The 26132-nt window shown below is 35.3% G+C and overlaps 1 protein-coding gene across 3 annotated transcripts in view; it reads right to left on the minus strand.

The window, feature by feature from the left end:
* Positions 1 to 1414: 1414 nt before the first annotated feature.
* Positions 1415 to 26132, minus strand: part of LOC111061862 (cationic amino acid transporter 2) — a 62626-nt gene continuing 37908 nt past the window's right edge. For all 3 annotated transcript variants that reach the window (XM_039440617.1, XM_039440618.1, XM_039440619.1), the window contains exons 8-13: positions 19848 to 19987; positions 16815 to 16917; positions 14759 to 14943; positions 8137 to 8303; positions 4850 to 4958; positions 1415 to 2187 (exon numbers count right to left, since the gene is read on the minus strand). In XM_039440617.1, the coding sequence (XP_039296551.1) occupies positions 2063 to 2187; positions 4850 to 4958; positions 8137 to 8303; positions 14759 to 14943; positions 16815 to 16917; positions 19848 to 19987 (829 nt within the window). In that variant the 3' untranslated portion in view covers positions 1415 to 2062. The remainder of the gene's footprint in view (positions 2188 to 4849; positions 4959 to 8136; positions 8304 to 14758; positions 14944 to 16814; positions 16918 to 19847; positions 19988 to 26132) is intronic.

Consider the following 26132-nt stretch of genomic DNA (forward strand, 5'->3'; position numbering starts at 1 on the left):
ATTCATCATAAATCAGCTGACAAGTGATTACACAGATGTGTGGAGAAGCCAGTCTATTGCTGTATTTCCATAAGGTCTATACTTGTGGATGAGAATACTGCGTGAGGTCTACTGTTCACAGAACTACTAGTTATGTTAGAACCAAGTTGAAGAACTTATTTGTACTATAATAAAGGAAAGTACTGGCTTATTTATACACGTACGGGATATTTCTTGAGTTAGGTACTATTTTTGTTACCGGTATCTGTATTATTTCTTTTTCTATAAGTATTATATCTTTAATTTGTATTATTTTTTATCATTTGAATTTGTAAGATTTTTATTGTAAAGGAGACATATTTGGGGAAACCCGTTGTCTCCATTGTGAATAAATAAATAAATAAGAAAATTATGTTTCATCACATCTAAACTACTGGACTGAAATTAACTTGAAATTTTGCATATAGATTCTTAATTAACCGAGGATGGTTTTAGGCCTATTCCAAACTGTTCAAGATTCCACTCGGTCAAGTTTTCAGTCTGTCAAGTTTTAAAATAGACCCTTGCGGAGCACGGGTTACCTGCAAGTATGCTTTACTTTCTCTGTGTTGCTGTTTTCTGTTTTGTGGCGTGCTCTGCTTTTGACCAACGCGGCCAAGCTTACTAGAGGCTTGACAAGCCCCTTGGCCAACGTGTGGACTATAATGGGATCCACGTTATAATGGCAGTGGAGAAACATGGGAAAACTGCGTTGCCGATTCTCTGTCTTGCCACTGCCTTCAATAGAGGACATCTGATACTGGTATTTCTAATGAATATTAACTGTTCATGCTTGTGTAAAATACAGGGTGACACAGAATAACGGAAACTTTTAAAAACGCCATAATACATTAGTGTGAAGGGCCAAAATGATTTTATTCAAACTAATGTAAAGTTGAAGACTTGCCGTTTGAGAATTATTGATAACATCCATCACTTTTTGACAATTACTATTTCAAGATGGCTTCCTCCTGCACGAATACACTCTTGAAATCTGTGTTGACGATTCCTCATTGATCGCTGCAACATCTCATCTGGGATATTGCGGATTTCATTTTGAATTCTGTTTTAATTTTTAGTTAATTCAAAATTATTGATGAAATTGTGAGCGAAATCCACTGTGCACGGCATTCAATGGCAACTGTGCGTGTGAGTATTGTTTGGTAACCGTGTAATCTCATGATTAGGTTGCCTCTCCTGGTCCCATGATCTGTCCACCTGCGATTTTCTGTTTGTGGAGCTATCTCAAATCAAACGTTTTCACAACTTGACCAATAACTGTGGTTGAATCATAGCAGACAATTCAAAATGAAATCCCAGCTGAAATGTTGCAGCAATCGTCAAAACAGATTTCAAGAGTGTATTCGTGCAGGAGGAAGCCATCTTTAAGAAGTAATTGTCAATGAGTGATACATGTTATTAATAATTCTCAAATGGCAAGTCTTGAACTTTACATTAGTTTGAATAAAATCATTTTTGCCCTTCCCACTAATGTTTTATAAAGTTTTTAAAAGTTCCCGTTATTCTGTGTCACTCTGTATATTATTATTATTATTTGTCTTTTTTATATATATTTTTCTTGTTTAAAATGACCAATAATCTATTATTGTTTGTCAAGAAAATATATTTTTCAATTACTCAATGACAAATTTTAATAATTGAGATAAAATATTTTGTCAATCAATAAAATTTCTAAATCTACGATGTGAGAACGATGCGGAGCTAGCTAAGGATAGAGCTATCTGTTTTCGCCGAATGATAGACAAGGATAGCAACACCAATGTTGATGAAATACTACCATTATAACGTGGACCTCACTAAAGAAATTAGTGTTCGACATAACGACAATATGATACAGTATTATCTCAACTTGATACACAACACCATAATTTGATACAGAACAGGATATTGCTATCTGCTTTGTGGAATGATAAACAAGGATAGCAACACCAATGTTGATCAAATACCACCATTATAACGTGGACCTCACTATGGTCAGGCACATGATGAACTGAGATCGTGATCAAGTGAGACTCTCCGTTGTTCATGAGACCAAGTGTTCATTCTCCGGTGCCCAGTGACCGTTAGAGTCATAGTCTACAGACCTCACAACTTTTGAATCTTTCTCCACACTGTTCGAAATGCCGTAACCAAAATAGATGAATAAACCTGCAAACATATATAAAAAGTCATTTAAAATGTAAAGTAAAAGACATCATAAAGGAAACAACTGGCTTACATACGTAGGGGATAGGAAATTCACGAATGACGCATCATCACGTCTCAACTACTCAACTCATTAACTTAAAATATTGCATATAGATTCTTAATTCACCGAGGATGGTTATAGGCCTGTTTCAATTCTTCAAGATCTCAGTAGGTCAAGTTGGTGATGTTCTTAATATTATAGTGAGGTCCACGTTATAATGGCAGTGAAGAAAGATAGGAGAAAAGCGTTGCCAAGTCTCTCCATTTTGCCACTGACTTTGTTTCCACTTGAAACAATATATATATATTGTTTATTTTTGTGTGTGGCGAAAAATAGCGTTCGCACCACGGGCAAAAATGTTTTTCCGGCTCTCAATCTTTTCTAGTCCTCGACCTACGGCCTCGGACTTAGAAAACCGATTTCGAGCCGGAAAAATGACATTTTCTGCTCTAGGTGCGAAATATACTATATATTCAAACTGGACATTCTTTTCCCACATCTCGAGCACCTTGGAAAACGATTTACAGTTGAAATCATTCCACCGATGTCCTTATCTTTCCCTTGAAGCTGCAAATTTAAATCATTCAACTTCTCAGTTATATCAGTGAGAAATGCAAAATTTTGTAGCCATGTTTCTCAATGCATGGTTGACAACCCAAGCATTTCTGTGAGCTACCAAAAACCACCCCACGAGCTACCGGTAGCTCGCGATCTACTGTTTGGCGACCACTGATCTATACTATAAGGCTAGCTTCACACGCTTTCGGTTTCATTCGATTAGGTTCGTTTTCGGTTTGGTTCGGTTCGTTACCGAAAACGAATGAGGCTGTCATACATGTCAGTTTTTAATTCGTACGGTTCTAATTGGGTATTTTCTTCTCAAACACAGCTGTGTTTGGATTTTCACAGTTCATGCTGGTATATTTAAATATAACAGCTGGTGTTAAATTGTAAGATGTTATTTCTTGAACAACAAAATTTCAAAGTTAATTAAAAATTGTGAATTATTTGAATAGTTTCTTTTTGATTATGTTAACTTTGGATGTTCAGAGAGATTTTTTTTTTAAATCGAAAATTTGTTCCTTGTTTTGACACATGGTATATAAACTTCATCTCTTCTCTCCATTGATGAAATCATGTAATATTCGTGGAAAAAAATTCTTCCTAAGTTTCAATTTATATCTTTCATATTTTTTCAGCAAACTATTCATTGAGAAAAAAATGTTTCTGTGAACTAACATAAATGAATTGACCATATGATTTTGACTTGGAACCTTTGAAACCGATAATCACGATATCAGGTTAAAATAAAAACAAAAAAGGCAAGCGTGTGTAAAAGACTTTGTTTTTTCCTGTTTCCCTAACAACGAATTCGAATATAATGAAACCTATTCGTGTCGAGGGGGCGTTCGGTGCTATGCAGTAGCTATTCGGTACCGAATTCAGACCGAATCATCCTTTCACACTTATCGGAATTTGCCGAAAACGAAACGAACCGAACCGAACTGAAAGTGTGTGAAAGTAGCGTCTCGCCAGCAACGAATTGAAACCTGATGGAATTTATTAGTGTCAAGTGGGCGTTCGGTTCTATGCGGTTTCTATTCGGTACCGAATTCAAACCGAATTACCGTTTCACACTTATTGGAATTTGCCGAAAACGAATCGAAAACGAAACGAACCGAATGAATGTGAAACTAGCCTAAGTCTTTCACTCGTTCGTAAGATTTATATGCGAAATAAATTTCAATAATAAACACACGTTCATCCTTTGAAAAACCATAGTTGAACATACACAGCCACTACAGATTATTACAAATGAATACTAACAAGCACTAGTGAATGTAAAATGGTGCATGCCGGTTCAACAATGAGTACTGAAGTGCCAACTGTTATTTGGGGGAACAAAATATTCCCTATACAAAATAGTTATTTGTGCAACTAGTGCGCAAAGTGACAGTTTGCTGCACCGAAAGAAACGTTTACGCCCGAGCCGTAGGCGAGGGCGGAATGGTTTCTTGAGTGCAGCAGAGGAACTTTGCACACGTATTTCACATTTAATTTTTCCTACAGTTACAATTGAATATGAAAAGTGGGCAATTATGGGTAAAATTGCCTGAAATGCATCAAATGTTTTTCTGTGTAATTTTATTATTGATAAAAACCTTAATCCTAAAATCCTAAAGTCCTCGTTGTCCTTGGTTATAATATATAATGAATAATAATTAGCGCGTTGTGCTTGGTTGCACCTCTGCTCACTATAGCAGCCACAGCAGTCACTGTTACCAACTTCATTTTGATTTTGCTGCACTGTTGCTCCATATAACCTACTAAGTATTTTGCGTTGCCATGTTGCAAATCTGGAGTGCAGAAAAATTTTTGCCGCACTAGAGCGGAAAAGTGATTCTTTGCGTTCTGTAATCAGTGCAGCAATGGCCACTTTTCAACGTAACTGTAGGAAAAATATATTCCCTCAAACTTCGATGTGCGTCCTTTTTGAAACACCCGTTATAATAGGCCTATTTCAAGATTTCAGTAAGTCAAGTTCTCAGTTTGTCAAGTTTTTAATCAGATCCTTGCGGAGCACGGGTTACTTGCTAGTTGTAAAAGGATGAATCAACTCACCGACAATCATCCATACGGTGAATCGAATCCATGTATCATTATCCATCAGCATCATGAGGTAGATATTGAGGAATATACTCAGAGCTGGTAGAATCGGAACTAGAGGAACCTTCAAACAAAATTAAATTATATCAAAAATCTGGTATGGCGCATTCACACAACCTTCCTTGCCGTTATGAAAATTGATCACCTGACGCTAGTGTTCACGCGCATCTCAAGTCTACTATTCAAAGAGCTGAGCCAGCTGGTGACAGAACAATAACGCTGGAGACACACGAGGTCTGCTATCTCTTCATAGTGAATGATTAAATAGAATCAACAGTTTGCAATTGAATAATCACATTTTCTCAAGTTTCGAATCTATTTTCAATTTTAGGTAAAAATGTTACTTGACATTAATTGTAGAGATTTCCATGCTGAATCTTTTCCACTTTAAATTTTTCATTTAAATTGCATCTGAAGCCTGATAATTAGGTATCTAAAATCAAACTTTGCATAGATGGGGCAATCACCTTTTGCTCGTAGTAAAATGGCTCAACTAATTCGTATGAGGAAGAGGAAACTATACCAGAAACGATCAAAACCAATAGTTGAGAACTATAAAACTCTTTTTAGATTCAACCATGATATATATCACCATTATTCCTACAAAAGATATAAAGATAGCCATCACAAAATAGAAAATAGGCATTTAAGAAGATGAGAGTGTAGACGATTATAAGAAGGCTATTGATATTATAAGAATATGCTGAAGATTATTATAGAGATGACATTTTTTCACACTATTTTTTCAAAATTCTAAACTCAACTAACCTAAAACTCAATTCATAGATAGAAAACAGAGCAGACGACGCAAACACAAGCGATGCCCCCTATTTGCATATTTAGCGCTTCCGTGGGCTATAAAAACAAAGTAAGGCCACAAAGGCGAATCAGCTGATAAAAAATCTTTAAAATACGTGATCATTTGCTCCAGAGTTCAGGAGTATAAGGTAAAGCTTATTCATATCAAAATGAGCAAATGCTTATGCTTCTACCTAATGCTCATGAGCAAAACCTTATGCTCCATGCTCATGTTCATGAGCATATGCTTTGGTTTTATTCATATGGCCCAATATCACCACAATATGATACAGTATCACCACATATAATACAGTATCAACACAATGGCCCATATGAATAAAACCAGAGCAAATGCTCATGAGCAAGAGCATGGAGCATAAGGTTTTGCTCATAAGCATTAGGTAGAAGCATAAGCATTTGCTCATTTCCATATGAATAAGCTTTAAGTACATTATGCTCCTGAAACCTGGAGCATATGTTCACGTATTTTAAAGATATTCCATCAGCTGATTCACTTTTGTAGCCTTACTTTGTTTTTATAGCTCACGGAAGCGCCAAATAATATGCAAGTGGGGGGCACCGCTTGTGTTTGCATCGTCTGCTCTGTTTTCTATTTATGAATGAGTTTTAGGTTAGTTGAGTTTAGAATTTTGAAATAATAGCGTGAAAAAATGTCATCTCTATAATAATCTTCAGCATATTCTTAATTCTTATAATATCAATAGCCTTCTTATAATGGCCCATATGAATAAAACCAGAGCAAATGCTCATGAGCAAAAGCATTGAGCATAAGGTTTTGCTCATGAGCAAAAGGTAGAAGCAAAAGCATTTGTTCATTTTGATATGAATAAACTTTACCTTATACTCTTACCTTATGCTCCTGAACTCTGGAGCGAATGCTCACGTATTTTAAAGATGTTTCAGCTGATTCACTTTTTTTATTATTATTATTTTTATTGCATCCCAAACATCGGAATAATCAGACTGAGGATAAGTCAAAAAGAGCAACCTAAAGGAGGTTCTCAACACATATCATAATACATTAATTATAAAATACTGTAATTATACAATAGTTACATGAAATATTAATATATATATATATATATATATATATATATATATATATATATATATATATATATATATATAGTAGCCTTACTTTGTTTTTATAGCTCACGGAAGCGCTAAATATGCAAGTAGGGTGCACCGCTTGTATTTGCGTCGTCTGCTCTGTTTTCTATTTATGAATAGAGTTTTAGGTTAGTTGAGTTTAGAATTTTGAAATAATATCGTGGAAAAATGTCATCTCTATAATAATCTTAACAGCATATTCTTATAATCGCCTACACTCTCATCTTCTTAAATGCCTATTTCCTATTTTGTGATGGCTATCTTAAAACAGGTAGCTTTTGTATTTATTCTTTAGTAGGAATAATGGTGATATAATATATATCATGGTTGAATCTAAAAAGAGTTTTATAGTTCTCAACTATTGGTTGTGATCGTAGCTGGTATAGTTTCCTCTTCCTTACACGAATTAGTTGAGCCATTTTACTATGAGCAAAAAGTGATTATCTGCTCTAGACTAGACTCACCTTTTTTGAAGCATTTGCTTCAAAAGTTGAGCAAATGCTCTAGTCTATTCATACAATTTTGAGTATAAGCTTTTACTTTTGAGCAAATGCTCAAACTATTTTTTTGGTGAGCATGAGCAAAAGGTTTTGCTCACGTTTATTCATAGAAAATGAAGCAAATGCTTCATATTTTAGAAGTATAAGCAAATGCTCAACTTTATTCATATGGCCCAATGTCTACACTCTCATCTTCTTAAATGCCTATTTCCTTGTGCCTTAAATGCCTATTTTGTGATGGCTATCTTTATATCGGGTAGCTATCTTTTGTATTTATTCTTTTGTAGGAATAATGATGATATATATCATGGTTCAATCTGAAAAGAGTTTTATAGTTCTCAACTATTGGTTGTGATCGAATCTGGTATAGTTTCCTCTTCATACGAATTAGTTGAGCCATTTTACTATGAGCAAAAGGTGATGATCTGCCCTAGACTAGACTCACCTTTTTTGAAGCATTTGCTTCAAAAGTTGAGCAAATGCTCTAGTCTATTCATACAATTTTGAGTATAAGCTTTTACTTTTGAGCAAATGCTCAAACTATTTTTTTGGTGAGCATGAGCAAAAGGTTTTGCTCACGTTTATTCATAGAAAATGAAGCAAATGCTTCATATTTTAGAAGTATAAGCAAATGCTCAACTTTATTCATATGGGCCATTTTGATACAGTATCATCTCAACTTGATACACAAAACAATAATTTGATACAAAACTTCCAAATGAATTCTACAAACCATGGCATATTTTCTTATGTTATCTTTTCTCTATGGATCTAATCACCAGTGGGAACTCGCTTCGCTCGTTCAATAAATACCTTGAAAGACAGTCCCTTAGTGTTGCTAGGCTGTCTACAAATGGATAGAAGACAGACTAGCATAATAGAAGCCAATATTAGGCACATTGTAATGTGCTGACTGGACCCCTCTATTAGATGCATCTCCCATTGTACTAGGCAGAAGGATAGGACTATTGATAGAATACCTGAAAAAGAGGAAAAAGTATTATTGGCTTTGAGGTCTAACGGGTCGCCGGAGTTCCATCTGCCCTGAAAACTGCCACTCACCAAAAAAATCTGGTGTGGCGCACTCACACAACTTTCCTTGCCGTTATGAAAATTGATCACCTGACGCTAGTGTTCCCGCGTATCTCAAGTATCTCAAGTCTACTACTATTCAAAGAGCCAGCTGGTGACAGGACAATAATGCTATAGACACACGAGCTCTGCTATCTCTCCATAGTGAATGATTATTTAATAGAATCAACAGTTGTCAACAGTTTGCAATTGAAATAATCACATTTTCTCGAATTTCGAGCTTATTTTCAATTTTAGGTGAAAATGTTACTGAACATTAATTGTAGAGATTTTCATACTGAATATTTTCCACTTGGAATTTTTTGTTTAAATTGTATCTGAAGCCTGTTAATTGAGAATCTAAAATCAAACTTTGCCTAGATGGGGCGGAGCTCCTGAAATTTTTACAGATATGGGACTTATGGCAGTTGATAGAACTGAGAAAATCTCAAAAAACCCTGTTTTTGACAACATTTTCGCCATTTTAGCCGCCATATTTTATTGAATTTGATCGAAATTGTTCGTGTCGGATCCTTATATAGTAAGGACCTTAAGTTCCAAATTTCAAGTCATTCCGTTAATTGGGAGATGAGATATTGTGTACACAGACGCACATACACTCATACACACACACACACACACACACATACAGACCAATACCCAAAAACCACTTTTTTGGACTCAGGGGACCTTGAAACGTATAGAAATTTACAAATTAGGGTACCTTAATTTTTTTCGGAAAGCAATAATTTCCTTACCTATGGTAATAGGGCAAGGAAAGTAAAAATGGTCAGTTTTTACGGACGCTACCAAAGTGGAACAGTGAAAGACAAACTGGGTCTATTCCTATTTTACATCTATCATTTTTTGGCAGCACTGAACCTGTATTCCTCTTAGTTTGTAGTAACATTAAAAAGGCTGAAAATTAAATAGGCCTAAGTGTTTGATAGGAGTTATCATTGGTTTTAGTAATATTCTTGAATTGGGGAATCCCATCATATTCAGGTAATCAATAAATTTATGAAAACATAATAGTGTGTGATTACATAACCTCATCTTTTGGACAACATTAACATTTTATCGAAATTTTTGGAGAGAAATAGTACAGGCTCAGCCTAGTTTTTCCTCCAATGTCATAAATGTATTATGATTATAGTATTTTATACAATAAATGAATAAATAATGTTAATATCATTTTTTCTTGAATCTCCTTCTAGTATCTAACTGTATTGGAAACAAAACTGAGATATTTATAGGCTCAGATCAGAGAAGGTGGTCAATTTGGGTTATCCATTTTATAGGTTAGTAATTCTTATAATTATTATTAATGATCATCATCCTGGCTCTACTCAATAGAAAAATTCTATTGACCGAACCGTTGACTGCTTGACCATTTACTCGAAATTGATAGTTGAATATGATGAATAGAATGGAATACTATTTATTACTTTATACAAACGTTAATATTATATTGAAATGAAATTTTTATTTATTATTTTTTTAAAGAGTATGGATACTTTAATAAATTGAGCTTTTATATACCAGCGAGTTTTAGATCAGTTTCCGCTAACGGTACCACAAACAATAACAAGAAAACATGTGGACTGTGGATTTCCGCGAGTAAACCAAGCTTGTCGTGTGCTTGAAGCGACCTAGTTTGTCATCGTCCCAGTCTGACGAAATAGCCAAATTCATCCCAATTTATTTCCGCGAGTAAACCAAGCTTGTCGTGTGCTTGAAGCGACCTAGTTTGTCACCGTCCCAGTCTGACGAAATAGCCAAATTCATCCCAATTTATTTCCGCGAGTAAACCAAGCTTTTCGTGTGCTTGAAGCGACCTAGTTTGTCACCGTCCCAGTCTGACGAAATAGCCAAATTCATCCCAATTTATTTCCGCGAGTAAACCAAGCTTGTCGTGTGCTTGAAGCGACCTAGTTTGTCATCATCCCAGTCTGACGAAATAGCCAAATTCATCCCAATTTATTTCCGCGAGTAAACCAAGCTTGTCGTGTGCTTGAAGCGACCTAGTTTGTCATCGTCCCAGTCTGACGAAATAGCCAAATTCATCCCAATTGATTTCCGCGAGTAAACCAAGCTTGTCGTGTGCTTGAAGCGACCTAGTTTGTCATCGTCCCAGTCTGACGAAATAGCCAAATTCATCCCAATTGATTTCCGCGAGTAAACCAAGCTTGTCGTGTGCTTGAAGCGACCTAGTTTGTCATCGTCCCAGTTTGACGAAATAGCCAAATTCGTCCCAATTTTTTGGTTGTGATGGTTTTAAGGGCTGGCGATACTCTGCGACCCCACTACAACTACCTGAAGGTAGAAATGCAACAGGTTGATGGGATCGGAAAGGGTTGTCCTATTGTTTATAAAGGAGGCAATATTTCTTCCTTCATCCTTTTTCTATTGTTCTATAATAGTTGAAGAGTATTGAAAGCAGGCTGAGGAACGGCGGGAGAAGCCTTCACCAATTATGTAAGGGGGGGAAAGAACTATGATAACGAAAGAGAACAGAATAACTAGAACTTAAATGAATCTTCAACATATTTACATTTAAACAAAACAAGATTAATTTTATTATAAAAACATTGATATTAATTAATGGGGAAAACACTCGCTTGCTGCTAATGAAGATTCAATCTTTGTGGTTATGATTAATTAACAAAGAAAACTCAAAAAGGATAACACCTACCTTTTCAAGATGGCTTCCCCCTTTGGCATTCACTGGTTGAAACGCGACGTTAATTATTAGTTAAAAATCAAAATAACTGATCTAGTGAAATGGGTTCAGATCCCATCTTATTCAATAATACAATTCTCTTTAAACTGCCCGAACTGCGACAGGAAAACTGTATTATAAAACAAGAACAAAATCTATCCTTTTAACCAGAACAGCCGGACTTTACTGTCAGTCCTAACGAACGAGCTCTCCCGCAAAAGCTGAATTTTGGGTATTAATATAAACTCAGTCAATGCCAAACATGAAAGCCATTTCAAGTACATATTTTTAATCTGTCGCACAAGCGGCACGTTTGTTATTAGAAACAAAAGAGAAGCTACGTTAATATTGACAACAAATGAAATAAACAATCTTTCTGTCGATGACAAAGATTGTTCAAAGACAAAAACACTGTTCATTGAACTTTTTTAATTTGAAAACTCTAAAATTCTGATCAATATGAGATGAATATATGATTCATATATATGTCCCATATGACCAGGTGACAGTATATGATAATTTTCTTGATTTTGAGCCTTCCCTGTTGCTGTTGACTATAGAGAGAACGTTTCGGAGTAGATATTTCATGGACCCATGTGACGTCGTATTATTCAACCCCATACTGGCCGGTATGAAACTGCTATAAAATTACACTTCAAACTTTCATTAAAACACAAAATTCATATATTGAATCAAACCTTGGGTTTCACTACCTAGTATAGTTCATTTGACGAGAAAATAAAGTAAAAGCATTAAGAAATCAATCTCTGTATAGTGAGGTCCACATTAAAATGGCAGTGAAGAAAGATAGGAGAAAAACGTTGCCAAGTCTCTCCATTTTGCCACTGACTGTACACAGCTGTTACTCAATTCATCCCATTAAATTTAATCTAATAATAATTATAATTTCCTTGATTAAATGATCAATTTAAATTCAAATTAATCAAGAAAATTTATTTTTTCATAATTTGATTCAAAAAGTTTCTTTCATAAGATCAGATTTTTATTTTCATACAAACCTGAAATGGCGGCTAATTTGAAAAGCTGTGATACAACAATCTGAATTTCAAAACAACAGAAATTGAGTTATTTGGTAGGTATTCTATTCCAATTTCCTTTAAAAATAATAGAAATCCCATTTAAAAATAAGTAATTTCAATGGATTAATTCTGAAATAACTTTTCAATATAATGAATACCGGTACGAGTAGGTCTAACCTATACAGGTAGGCTAACTGAAGCATGGATGAAGTCTAGGATGGTTAGTTATCAACTTTTAAAATGTCATTTCAGGTATTTTAATTTGTGTTTCTCATACGGTTATGTATAAAAATTATTTCATTGTTTCAAAAATACATTTTAAATCAATTATACGACTTGTGTACTCAAGTATTTTGATAGAATGAAGAAAAAATGGCGGCTGAGAATTGTTTGTTTACTTTTGTACAGTCACTGTCAAAAGTAAAAATAAAATATTCTGGCAAACGAACAACATTGCAAAGCTAGAAAGAGATAGCGCTATTTCTTTTGTTGTATGATAGAAAAGGACAGCAACAGTATTGTCAATCGTACACTGCCATTATAACATGGACCTCACTATAGACTTTAAACAGCTGGAGTCAGAAAATTAGCTTTCCGAAACGGGGCGTAGTCTTATTCATAGTCAAAGTCACGTTTAAATTAAATTTCGAAAAACTAGAAAATTGAACACAAAATAAAATAGTGTAAAGATCCAGCTTTTTTTGAATTATTTAGGAATATTTTATTTCGTCTAGGAAAAACGTTTCCAATCATAGAAATGAGAAAATAAACATTTTGCAGCAACTATTTACTATTTACATGTTCATCATGTGTATGATACGTTCAATCTAATAGGATCTATGAGGATTAAGTTAATAACATTTTGTTATTAACTTTGGTGTGAACGCAGCTTCACTCTAAAAAGTCCAAAATATTAACTAGATGCTATTAGTGTAGAATAGTAAAACATAGTATATCATTCTAAGAACTATAAATATATTTAACTATCTAAAACACTTTAAAGTTTGTAATATGAATTAAAACAGGAGACACAAGACATAAATAGATTGAAAACACTCAAAAACTTACATTAGAAATGGAAATTTTCGGGAACTGAGTTCCCTTCCTCAACCGAGCAGTGAGTGGTACAGTTTAAACTCAGTTCCCGAAAATTTCAGTTTCTAATGTAAGTTTTTAAGTGTTTTCAATCTATTTATCTCCTGTTTTAATTCATTTAACTATATAAATATATAGTTAAATATAAACTATAAATATATAGTTAAACTATTAACTATAATTTCCTCTTTCGTTGAAAAAAGTGTATGCTATTGTACTCCAGAGCGAAGCTCGGTCCCCCGATATCAATAAAATAAAGGGAAGAACTGGCTTATACATGTAGGGGATAGGAAATTCACGAATGACGCATCATCACGTCTCAACTACTCAACTCATTAACTTCACATTTTGCATATACATTCTTAGTTTACCGAGGATAGTTATTAGGCTTATTTTCCAGCACACATCATTTTAGCAATATTGTCTTTGAAGGTGTTAATATCATTGTTACTGTTATTCTTTTGTTGTATATTGCTTTTACTCATTGTATTTTCGCCACACTGCACAGAAAGCAGCTGTTTTCCAGTCCCTAAGTAGATCTGAAAGACATTGTTTGCAGACGACTCTCGTCTGACGTAAGAAACAGGTTTCTTTCCGGCTAAGGCTGGAAAGAGTACCCTTTCCGGCGTTCAGTTCCCCCCCCCTCTCATAAAACATTCTTATTCAATTTATTATTCTTATATAGCTGATGCCAAAACGTTAGGCGGCTTCGTGGGTCATATGGTGTAACCTACTCACAGCTCGTGGGTCACATGGTGTAACCTACTCACAGCTCATAGGTCACTTGGTGTAACCTACTCACAGCTCATAGGTCACATGGTGTAACCTACTCACAGCTCATAGGTCACATGGTGTAACCTACTCACAGCTCGTAGTTCACTTGGTGTAACCTACTCACAGCTCGTTGGTCACTTGGTGTAACCTACTCACAGCTCATAGGTCACTTGGTGTAACCTACTCACAGCTCGTGGGTCACATGGTGTAACATACTCACAGCTCATAGGTCACTTGGTGTAACCTACTCACAGCTCGTAGGTCACTTGGTGTAACCTACTCACAGCTCATAGGTCACTTGGTGTAACCTACTCACAGCTGATGCAACGCATCTATTTATTGTCTCTTTTGATTTAAAAATCATCACCTAAGCCAAGCTAGATGACAACGCTACTTGACAACATCAGCTGTTGGAACACACAAGAGACCCACGAAACCGCCTAACTTTTTGGCGTCAGCTATACCTGTAGTGTGGCGAAAAATATCGTACGCGACTCTCTCAGAAAGGTGTTTATGGTATTTGGATAACATATTCCCGTGCTCGGCAAGCCTCGCCCAGGAAACTATCCTCATACCGTAAACACTAACTTTCTGTGCTTGTAGCGTAATATACTATTTTGTGTAATTGATTATGTAATTTTGTGTATTTGATTATGTAATGATTATTAATAAATAGATAAAAATAAATGTGTGTTGTCAATAAATTGAAGATTGAAATTGAAAAAATACTCACAAAAAGTAACAATCTGTGTGCTAGCGACAAACGAAGTCACTTTGGTAGCTTCCGTTACAACGCCGAAATTAAAAAGTTGCTTAGCAACTGAGCAACATGTCACCTCGTTGTTGCTAGTTAGAAGTCTTGTGTGTTCGTTCACTCTCGACTGTCTAGAATCAGTTGCTTCGTTGCTTTCACGGTATCTAAACACAGAAGATTGAAAATTATAAACTCTATAATTATTGACCGAGCGAAGTGAGGTCTAAGATTCAAGTCGACGGTTTGGCATTTCTCTTAATGTTTAAATGTTGCGCATTTACGGCGAAGCGCGGTAATAGATTTTCATGAAATTTGACAGGTATGTTCATTTTTAAATTGCGCGTCGACGTATGTACAAGGTTTTTGGAAATTTTGCATTTCAAGGAAAATATAAAAGGAAAAAGGAGCCTCCTTCATACGACAATATTAGAGTAAAAATCAGACTATAGAATTATTCATCATAAATCAGCTGACAAGTGATTACACAGATGTGTGGAGAAGCCAGTCTATTACTGTATTTCCATAAGGTCTGTAGTTACAATCAGGTACTTATGGATAACTAGTAGTTCTATGAACAGTAGACCTTACGCAGTATTCTCATCCACAAGTACGTGATTGAAACTATAGACCTTATGGAAATACAGCAATAGACTGGATCCTCCACACATCTGTGTAATCACTTGTCAGCTGATTTATGATGAATAATTGTATAGTCTGATTTTTACTCTAATACTTGCGTATGAAGGAGGCTCCTTTTTCCTTTTATATTATCCTTGAAATGAAAAATTTCCAAAAACCTTGTATATTCGTCAACGCGCAATTAAAAAAGGAACATACCTGTCAAATTTCATGAAAATCTATCACCGCGTTTCGCCGTAGATGCGCAACATATAAACATTAAGAGAAATGCCAAACCGTCGACTTGAATCTTAAGGTGCGTACATATTTAGGCGCCGCAAACATGAGCAATTCACTTTTAATCAGCTGATGCCAAGCTTTTTATATCTGTATCTTACCGTTTCTGTAGAAATACAGATATAGTCAGCTGATTAAAAGTGAATTGCTCATGTTCGCGGCGTGTATATTTGTACGCACCTTTAGACCTCACTTCGCTCGGTCAATAAAGGAAAGAACTGGCTTATACACGTAGGGGAAATTCGTGTCATTCGTGTATCGATACGAAAGACGAGTTTGTATCAAAATTAATATGAAATTGAGTTGTTTGTATCAAGTTTGGAGGAGGATTTGATACGGAAGTGAGTTGTTTGTATCAAGTTTGGTGGAGGATTTGATACGGAAGTGAGTTGTTTGTATCATGTTTGGTGGAGGATTTGATACGGAAGTGAGTGGTTTTTATCAAGTTTGGTGGAGGATTTGATACGGGAGTGAGTTGTTTGTATAACGTTTGGTGGAGGATTTGATACGGAAGTGAGTTGTTTGTATCAAATCTGAAATATAATAAAGGAAAGTACAGGCTTATACACGTACGGGATACGAAATTCACGAATGACGCATCATCACGTCTCAACTACTCAACTGATTAACTTTAAATCTTGCATACAGATTCTTAATTAACCGAGGATGGTTCCATAGTGGGGTCCACGTTATAATGGCAGTGGAGAAAGATGGAAGAACAACGTTGCCGATCCTCTGTCTTGACAATGCCTTCTATAGACGGTAGCTGATACAGGTTTATTGATGTAATATTAACGCTTCATTCTCATTTAAAATAATCAATTATATTTTATTAAGCAAGAAATGATATTTTTCAATAATTTCATAATTAAGATGAAATATTTTGTCAATTAATTATCAATTCTACATTGTTAAAAGACGATCTGGCAACAGAGCAAAGCGAGAAAGAGATGACGCTATCCGTTTTGCTGAATGATAGACAAGGATAGCAATACCATTTATAATCAAACACAGTCATTATAACGTGAACCTCACTATACGTCTATTTCAAACTCTTCAAGATTTCAGTAGGTCAAGTTTTCAGTTTGTCAAGTTTTGTTAGTGTTAAATAATATTTTACCTCAAAAGTAGTACACAAGCAGCTACTATGGTATAAGCTACCAGTGTCCCCATAGACATCATATCCACCAAATGCTTTAGTTGGAAAGCAGCCGCCATGATTCCTGAAATATAATCAAAAATAAAGTTTTAAAATTATTTATTAATTTAATTACTAGTAGTTCTGTGAACAGTAGACCTCACGCAGTTTTATCATCCACAAGTATGTGATGTCACCTGTTCTAGTTGATACAGTTGAATCATAATTCACTCTTAAAAACTGTTATTTGTTCTCTCCAAAATCAAAAACTCACTTATGTTAATAAACTCAGTTCATGTTTGAATTTGTATCCCATATGATGATTTATCCAGTTTCGTGATAATCTTTCCATATGATAAAAATATTTGTCATACATGACATCAAAACCTATTCAATTTTTACTTTCCTTGCCCTATTACCATAGGTAAGGGAAGTATTGCTTTCCGAAAAAATTAAGGTTCCCAAATTTCTATACGTTTCAAGGACCCCTGAGTCCAAAAAAGTGGTTTTTGTGTATTGGTCTGTGTGTGTGTGTGTGTGTGTGTGTGTGTGTGTGTGTGTGTGTGTGTGTGTGTGTGTGTGTGTGTGTGTGTGTGTGTGTGTATGTGTATGTGTGTATGACTGTATGTGCGTCTGTGTACACTATATCTCATCTCCCAATAAACGGAATGACTTGAAATTTGGAACTTATGGTCCTTACAATATAAGGATCCGACACGAACAATTTCGAGTAAATGCAATTCAAGATGGCGGCAGAAATGGAAAAAAATGTTGTCAAAAACAGGGTTTTTCGCGATTTTCTCGTAAACGGCTTCAACGATTTTGATCAAATTTATACCTAAAATTGTCATTGATAAGTTCTATCAACTGCCACAAGTCCCATATCTGTAAAATTTTCAGGAGCTCCGCCCCATCTATGCAAAGTTTGATTTTAGATTCCCAATTATCAGGCTTCAGATACAATTTAAATGAAAAATTTCAAGTGGTAAAGATTGAGCATGAAAATCTCTACAATTAATTTTCAGTAACATTTTCACCTAAAATTGCAAATAAGCTCGAAATTCGAGAAAATGTGATTATCCAATTGCAAACTGTTGGCAACTGTTGATTCTATTAAATGATTCACTATGAAGAGATAGCAGACCTCGTATGTCTCCAGCGTTATTGTCCTGTCACCAGCTGGCTCAGATCTTTGTTTATAAGTAGACTTGAGATGCGCGTGAACACTAGCGTCAGGTGATCAATTTTCATAACGGCAAGGAAAGTTGTGTGAGTGCGCCACACCAGATTTTTGAAATATTATTTTGTGAATTGGAGATCTGGTCGCGGATTTAATTATCAAATATAATTGATAAAGCGAGAAGATCTCCAATGTACAAAGATGAAACGTGTGTTTTATCACGTTTCGTGAAGGCAATATTATGTTTTTAGCTCCCTGCTATACAAACAAGAGTGAGTTGACTTTTGGTCTGTGAACCAAGGTTGCATGTGTTTTTCACATAAATAGATTTGGAATTTTTCTCTCGAGGCCCGTATTACTTGAACCGTTTGTGAAGTGAGTTGTTGAGTTAAGGCATTGGTTACCTGAAGGATTCTGTCTTGAGAATTCAATTATAGGCTGTCGCAGTCCGGGCAGTTTAAACCTACATAATTGTATTTTCAGGATTTGAATCTTGTAGGGAAAGCTGGTGTTTTTTATTCAATCAACTGGCAGAGTTTTTTTTATTTAGATTAGGGAGTGTTTTAACTGGACCTTGAAAAACAGGCCAAGGGACTCTTGTTAAGGTAAAGTAAGATAATAGTTAATTGTACATTTTTTTTTATTTTTCAGATCTATAATATTCTAAATAGTAATTTTTGTTTTTTTTTATTTATTTTAATCATAAACTGAACGACCACAGATCAGCAAAGCGAGAAGCACCTGGAATATTCATCTGATTATTATTTCGTAATAAATTCTAATTCTAATTTCGTAAAAAAACATTATTGAATTTGTTTCTAATATCAAAGACCTGTACGATCTTTCTTGTTTTTCATTTTCCCACCCTTACATATTTGGTGAAGGCACATCTTGCTTACATATTTCTCAACTATTTTAAAATTGAATCGGCCTGAGGAGAAAGGGAACATGTCAAAATTTTCCTTTTTTCATGGTTGAAATGAGTTGTTTACTGTGGGATAAATCGATTGGAGTTGAAAGGGAACATGTCAGCATTCTCTTTATACGAGAAACAGATATCGTATTTTTGCTGTACTGGAGTGAAAGGGAACTAGTCATGACACACATGTCTCCTTTTAACCCCAAACATTCGAAAATCAACTGTTTGTCAGTTGTGATTTTTATGCTATTGTTGGGTTACCTTTGATTCACGCGTTTCTTTGAGGTTAGATTGCTTTCGGTTGAGGTGTTTATTGTAAAAGTTGAAGAGTGATAATTTATAATATCATCATGAGTAAAAGGAAGTTGACAAAAAACTCAATTTTAAGGGGTGAATTCTATATAAGTGCTTATACTGGATTAAAATTGTTGTCTTAGAAGAGTTTGCACCCTAATGACAAAAAACAATTTTGAAATTATCAATACTTTTATCTTTATTCAGTTTTTTCTCTCCCCTGAAAAATTATGATTTTTGACATGTTTCCTTTCTCTTCAGACTGATTCAATTAATAATTCTCATCAAGAATACTAGTAGTTCTGTGAACAGTAGACCCCACGCAGTTTTCTCATCCACAAGTATCTGATGTCACCTGCTGTTAATTGGGTGATGAGATATTGTGAACACAGACACAGACACACTCATACACACACACACACACACACACACACACATACAGACCAATACCCAAAAACCTTTTTTGGACTCAGGGGACCTTGAAACGTATAGAAATTTAGAAATTGGGGTACCTTAATTTTTTTCGGAAAACAATACTTCCTTACCTATGGTAATAGGGCAAGAGAAGTTGAAATTGAAAATGTGGACCTGACTGTAGTACTTTTAATCTATTAGTACGTACCTGTCAACACGCAAGATAAGATGGTTCCAATAAACGGAGTTTTATATTTTTTATGAACTTCTCCCAGACTTTTGAACAGCAATCCGTCATTAGACATGGCATAGATGATTCTTGGGAGGGGATACATACCACCATACATACTGCAAAAAATTAAAATAATTGACTTAATTAGAAAGAAAATAGTTATTTGTATATCTAGATTGAAAAGTACGACTTTTTCTCCCTGTGGGAAAATATTTGAAGCCCGAGGCGAAGCCGAGGGCAGCAATTTTCCTGAGGGAGAAAAATTATTTTTCGCTCGTGATGTACACAACATTTTTCCTCCATCTACATTTTTTTATAGAAACTGCAAATAAAATCATTCTAATAACTTACGTATTGGTGACAATGATTCCTAACAACATAACCTTTAATCTAAAACCTAAAAACCGGTCGTCTGATTGGCACTGCCGATTGCTCTATCTATGGGCAAAAGTTGTAACAATTATATCAGCTGAGCAGCTACCAAAAATGGCTGACTCCAGATCACGCGGTTCAGATTTGAATTGCAGATCAAAAATATTTGTTGGCTGGTATTTTGAATAGAATAGAATATTTTAAAAATTGTATAAATTTTTATTGTCTACCAATATTAAGAATATAATAATTATTATACAAACATATATTTCATGAGTTAATCAAATTTCTGATTGTGGTATTGAATTCAGTTGACTCAATGACAGACACCTCTATTATGCTTTCTCATCTGAGCTTAGACCTTCTAACCTATTACAATGTAAGTTTCAAAACAGAGATGCTCTCCATGTTATTTAAATGGAGTCACTTTTACTTCCTAGGGAGTTTTTCTGTTTTTTACTACCGAGAGCGAAAAAGTGACACTTTAGTATTAGGTTTCAGGGAGTAAAGTAAGTACTTTAGACAGTAGGTGGAGGAAAACAATACTGTTTGTAAAGCTGCGCTCACACCAAAGTTATAAAAAGATAGCAGAGATAGCAAAATCAAAGTTAATCAAATGCTGTCATTATAACGTGGATCTCACTATAGAAGGAAATATTAAAATATATTAACAAACTGTTTATAACTTAATCCTTATAGATTCTATTAGATTGAACATAGCTTATAATACACATGATGAACATATGTGTTTGTCAAGTTCCGTTCAATCTAATAAAATCTATAAGGATTAAGTCATTAACAGTTTGTTAATAACTTTGGTGTAAACCCAGCTTAAGAAATCTTTGAAACATAATGATGGATTTGAATTTTAAATATGAAAATATGCCGTACATACTGCTTCGAATAACAAAGTTCAAATTCAAATTCATTTATTGCATGAAATAAATACACAATTGAATATACTTCACAATTAGGACAATTTCAAATGGATCAACATGTACACTTGTAGGTTGTAATCTATCGCATAAGTATTGTACAATAAAGACATAATAATCCTTAATGATACTAAAGTGAAAAGAAAAGAAAAATGAACATGCATCTCGTCCAAGAAGGCTTAAGCCTGTGTGTGGAGAGGAGTCTAAACATAAACTTATACCTGGTCTATGTTAATGACATCGAGAGTCACGTCAATTTCAAACTCTCTCTTTTTGCGGACGACACTACAGCTTTAATCACCAGTAGGAACAGTGAATGTTTGATTGATTGAGTACTTTATTTATGTAGATTACAATATATACTGGCTTATACACTTATATACAATAGCTTACAATACAGCAAAATTATATATGAATTTACATAATATAGACTAAGAAAATAATTATTGAAAATATATGATCTGAAAAAGTAATTTGTAATATAATAACTATGGATAATTATATTGTTATGCATCTACATAAATTGGCGGAGCTTTGGACATATCAATGTCCATTCTTCGGAAAGAATATTAAAAATATCCTCCCCACTAACTCTCTACCAAAGAGTGGCTGATAAGAGAGGCTGAGAGGTGTCTTGCTGAATTAGATTCGTGGTTTGTTCAGAATAGTCTTAGTTTGAACTGCAAAAAAACTAAAGTAATTCCCTTCAGTAGAGACTATAAAAGTTTTGGAATAAACTTGAATACTCAAAGTAGAGTTGAAACTTCTGATTCCACGACATTCTTGGGTCTGATGGTGGAGAGTGATTCGAAGTGGAAGCTACATATTTCTCATGTCACTGGTAAATTGAATAGAGCCTTGTTTGCATTAAGAGTAATGGCTAGAGTAGGGAGTGAAAAAACTGTTCTTTTTGTATATCATGCTTATTTTCTGTCAGTTATGAGATATGGAGTTATTTTTTGGGGAAAAGTATAGAGAATAATGGAATATTCATACTGCAGAAGAAAGCCATTAGGATAATTTATAAGATAAATACAATGCGCTCTTGCAGACCTTATTTTAAATAAAAGAGATTGCTGACGGCTCCTGCTATTTATATATTAGATTTAGCAATCTTCGTTTTTAAAAATAGACGAATGTATGAGGAGAACCAGGTGAGTCATCCCCACACACGATTTAGAGGTTTTGTTTACCCACATCACAGACTAAGCCTGCTGGAGAGTGAAAATATTTAATTCAATCCCATCTCACATAAGAGAAATTGATGGCTTGAAGGAGTTCAAAAAAACACTCAGGGAATTCCCTATTGTATTGTGTCCGTACAGGTTAGCAGACTTCCTTGTTGAATAGTGTTTGATTGATTTATCTCTTTCCTGTATAGGGCTACTTGTAATATAAATATAAAGAAAATAAAAATCTCAGTACCCTTTTTTTAAAATATTTTATCACAACATGTTTCGGTCAATTACACTTGAAAATGGCATAATTGACCGAAACATGTTGTGATAAAATATTTAAAAAAAAGGGTACTGAGATTTTTATTTTCTTTATATTTATGTTTGATTGATGTATGTTATGTGGGATCTGTAGTGTTGAAATAGGAGGGATGGTAGATATTAGATTAAACTTTGACGTGTCATATACTGCGGGATCGTTGCTCCCTTAATGCAGTTCAGTAATTGTGACGAACAAGAAAAGTAAAGTAAAGTAAAGAGTCTGTTCTTTATTTAGAATAAAATTTTTGTGGTTTGAGAAGGATAAAGTAATTCTTGAATACTGATTCATTGAATAGTTAATTATTGAATGATAATGAGTTTGATCATTAAAGACAAATTACTGAGAGGATGATACACCTCGAGAGCATTGATGCAACCCAATGAAGAACCTGTCACTGGGAAAGTATAAGTTATAAACAATGTATACAAGAAGCTTTAAAGAAGAAAGAAGAACTAAATGGACAGATGAAAACTGTAATATAATTTGACAACTACAACTTTTTGATAACAAAGTTTGATGATGTTTAGTTTAGTTTAATTCTAAGTCATTGACCAGCGCGTCTGGTTAGACTGTGTCAGGTTTTATAAAACATGTCACAAAACAGTTTCAAAATGTCATCTCATTATCAAGAAATTCACTCAGGCTATAAAATGGATGCGCCACCAAGAGAGATTTCAAAACTGCTCGGAATTAACCCTTGCACAGAGATGTTGTGGAATTTCTCCATATTAAGGTGAAATAAAAAGATGTTGTCAATTCCACAAAGTTTTTATTTGATATTGAATGAAAAAGACTAAGAAATTGTCAAAAAACCACTGATTTATTGAATGTTGACTGATTTATTGTTTTGAATTTATTGATTTATTCAATAAATCAGTGGTTTTTTGACAATTTCTTAGTCTTTTTCATTCAATATCAAATAAAAACTTTGTGGAATTGACAACATCTTTTTATTTCACCTTAATACTGCTCGGAATTGTCTATCAGTTCCACTATCCTTGACCCACTCTGGCAGATTATTAAACATTTTGAAGGCAATGAATGGATAACACCTCTGAGTCCTTGCTAAACGGCATCTACATCTTGGCATGTTGATGAGGTGAGTCTGACGGGTTCCATAGCCATGCATCCCACCATGAGTGTCAGCACTCCCAGCTCTGTCTCTGATGCGAACCACACATTCAACAACTAGCCGTCAGGCTCGCTTCGCTCGCCATATCCGTCTAGCCAGGGGGCTCCGCCCCCTGGACCTCCGACTGGATCGTCCGAGAATGAGATCAGCAGGCTCGCTTCGCTCGCCTGCATTTTTCATTTGGGCATTTTTATCATATGTTAGGACAATCCAGTCGGGGGTCCAGACTAAACGTCTGGCTAAACGGATATGGCGAGCGAAGCGAGCCTGACTGCTAGTAATATAATATTCCCAGGAGTGAAGTAGCAGTGCCCAATCAATTTTCCCGCGATAAATGCATTTAAATCTTCAACTTGGTGCCAACCTAACAAAGTCAACTCAACTTAATGCAAACCTGACAAAATTATTAATTTAGTTGCCAGTTAACAACTGTTTCGAAGAGGTACTCTATCGAGATTATAGTTCTATAGTAACATATATGATATGGAAATTTCAATTATAATTAAGAGATTGGGAGAAGAAGAATATACATGCTAAAAGACGAACTTTAAACCCTTAAAAACAACCCTTAGAGTGGAGTGATCCGTGGTCTAGTGGATAGAGTGCTTGCGTAGCAGCATAGAGATCCCGGGTTCAAACCCTCTCAATACCAAAAGTTTTTCAACCAGATCACTCCCGTGTTATCGGATGGGCACGTTAAACTGTCGGTCCCGGCTGAAGTATGACAGTCGTAAGGCCCATTGACGGCTTAAATTATATATTCAGGCGGTGGGACCTTCCCGCAAGGGACTCCCCACCAACAAAAGCCATACGAATTTACTTTACTTACTAACCCTTAGAGTTAAAATATTGCCAAAAGATTTCTTAGTGCGCCTCTAAAGGGCCAACTGAACATACCTACCAAATTTTAACGTTTTTGGTCCGGTAGATTCTTAGTTATGCGAGTGAGTGAGTGAGTGAGTCAGTCAGTCAGTCAGTCAGTCAGTGCCATTTCGCTTTTATATATAATTATAGATGTACTGATTTACAACAGTAAGCATTTTAAACCTCTTGAAGAGTGGTCTGCAATGAGCCATGTAGTCACTGCCCGTCAGCACTCGAACAGCCTTTTTCTGCAGAAGCAGCACATCACCAAGTCCTCTATTGATCTGATCAGTGTAGTGTCGTCAGCATATACAAAAGCATTCATTTTCAGACCAATGTCCCTAATTGCAATGATGATTGACAAGATGATTAGTTTGTATTGATTCATTTAATTTATATCCAACGTTTCCAATTATTGTATATTATTTAGCCTAAAGCCATAGATAAGCGAAAATATCCCATGGTATAAGGCGTTTATGTTGCAAATGTGAGTGTTAACTGAAGCCGATAGTCCTAGTAGTTGTTTTTGGTGAAGCTATGTGACGCTGGCAGTCTCTCATACTGTGCCCTTCTTACACTCTTACACTCCCAACAACACACTAATAATAGACAGTGTATAGGGTGTCTATGTTGCAAATGTGAGTGTTAACTGAAGCCGATAGTCCTAGTAGTTGTTTTTGGTGAAGCTATGTGACGCTGGTAGTCTCTCATACTGTGCCCTTCTTACACTCTTACACTCCCAACAACACACTAATAATAGACATTGTATAGGGTGTCTATGTTGCAAATGTGAGTGTTAACTGAAGCCGATAGTCCTAGTAGTTGTTTTTGGTGAAGCTATGTGACGCTGGTAGTCTCTCATACTGTGCCCTTCTTACACTCTTACACTCCCAACAACACACTAATAATAGACAGTCTATAGGGTGTCTATGTTGCAAATGTGAGTGTTAACTGAAGCCGATAGTCCTAGTAGTTGTTTTTGGTGAAGCTATGTGACGCTGGCAGTCTCTCATACTGTGCCCTTCTTACACTCTCACACTCCCAACAACACACTAATTATAGACAGTGTATAGGGTGTTTATGTTGCAAATGTGACTGTTAACTGAAGCCGATAGTCCTAGTAGTGGTTTTTGGTGAAGCTATGTGACGCTGGTAGTCTCTCATACTGTGCCCTTCTTACACTCCCAACAACACACTAATAATAGACAGTGTATAGGGTGTCTATGTTGCAAATGTGAGTGTTAACTGAAGCCGATAGTCCTAGTAGTTGTTTTTGGTGAAGCTATGTGACGCTGGTAGTCTCTCATACTGTGCCCTTCTTACACCCTTACACTCCCAACAACACACTAATAATAGACAGTGTATAGGGTGTCTATGTTGCAAATGTGAGTGTTAACTGAAGCCGATAGTCCTAGTAGTGTTTTTGGTGAAGCTATGTGACGCTGGTAGTCTCACATACTG

Source organism: Nilaparvata lugens, chromosome 14 (genome assembly GCF_014356525.2).
Source record: "Nilaparvata lugens isolate BPH chromosome 14, ASM1435652v1, whole genome shotgun sequence".
NCBI lineage: Eukaryota > Metazoa > Arthropoda > Insecta > Hemiptera > Delphacidae > Nilaparvata > Nilaparvata lugens.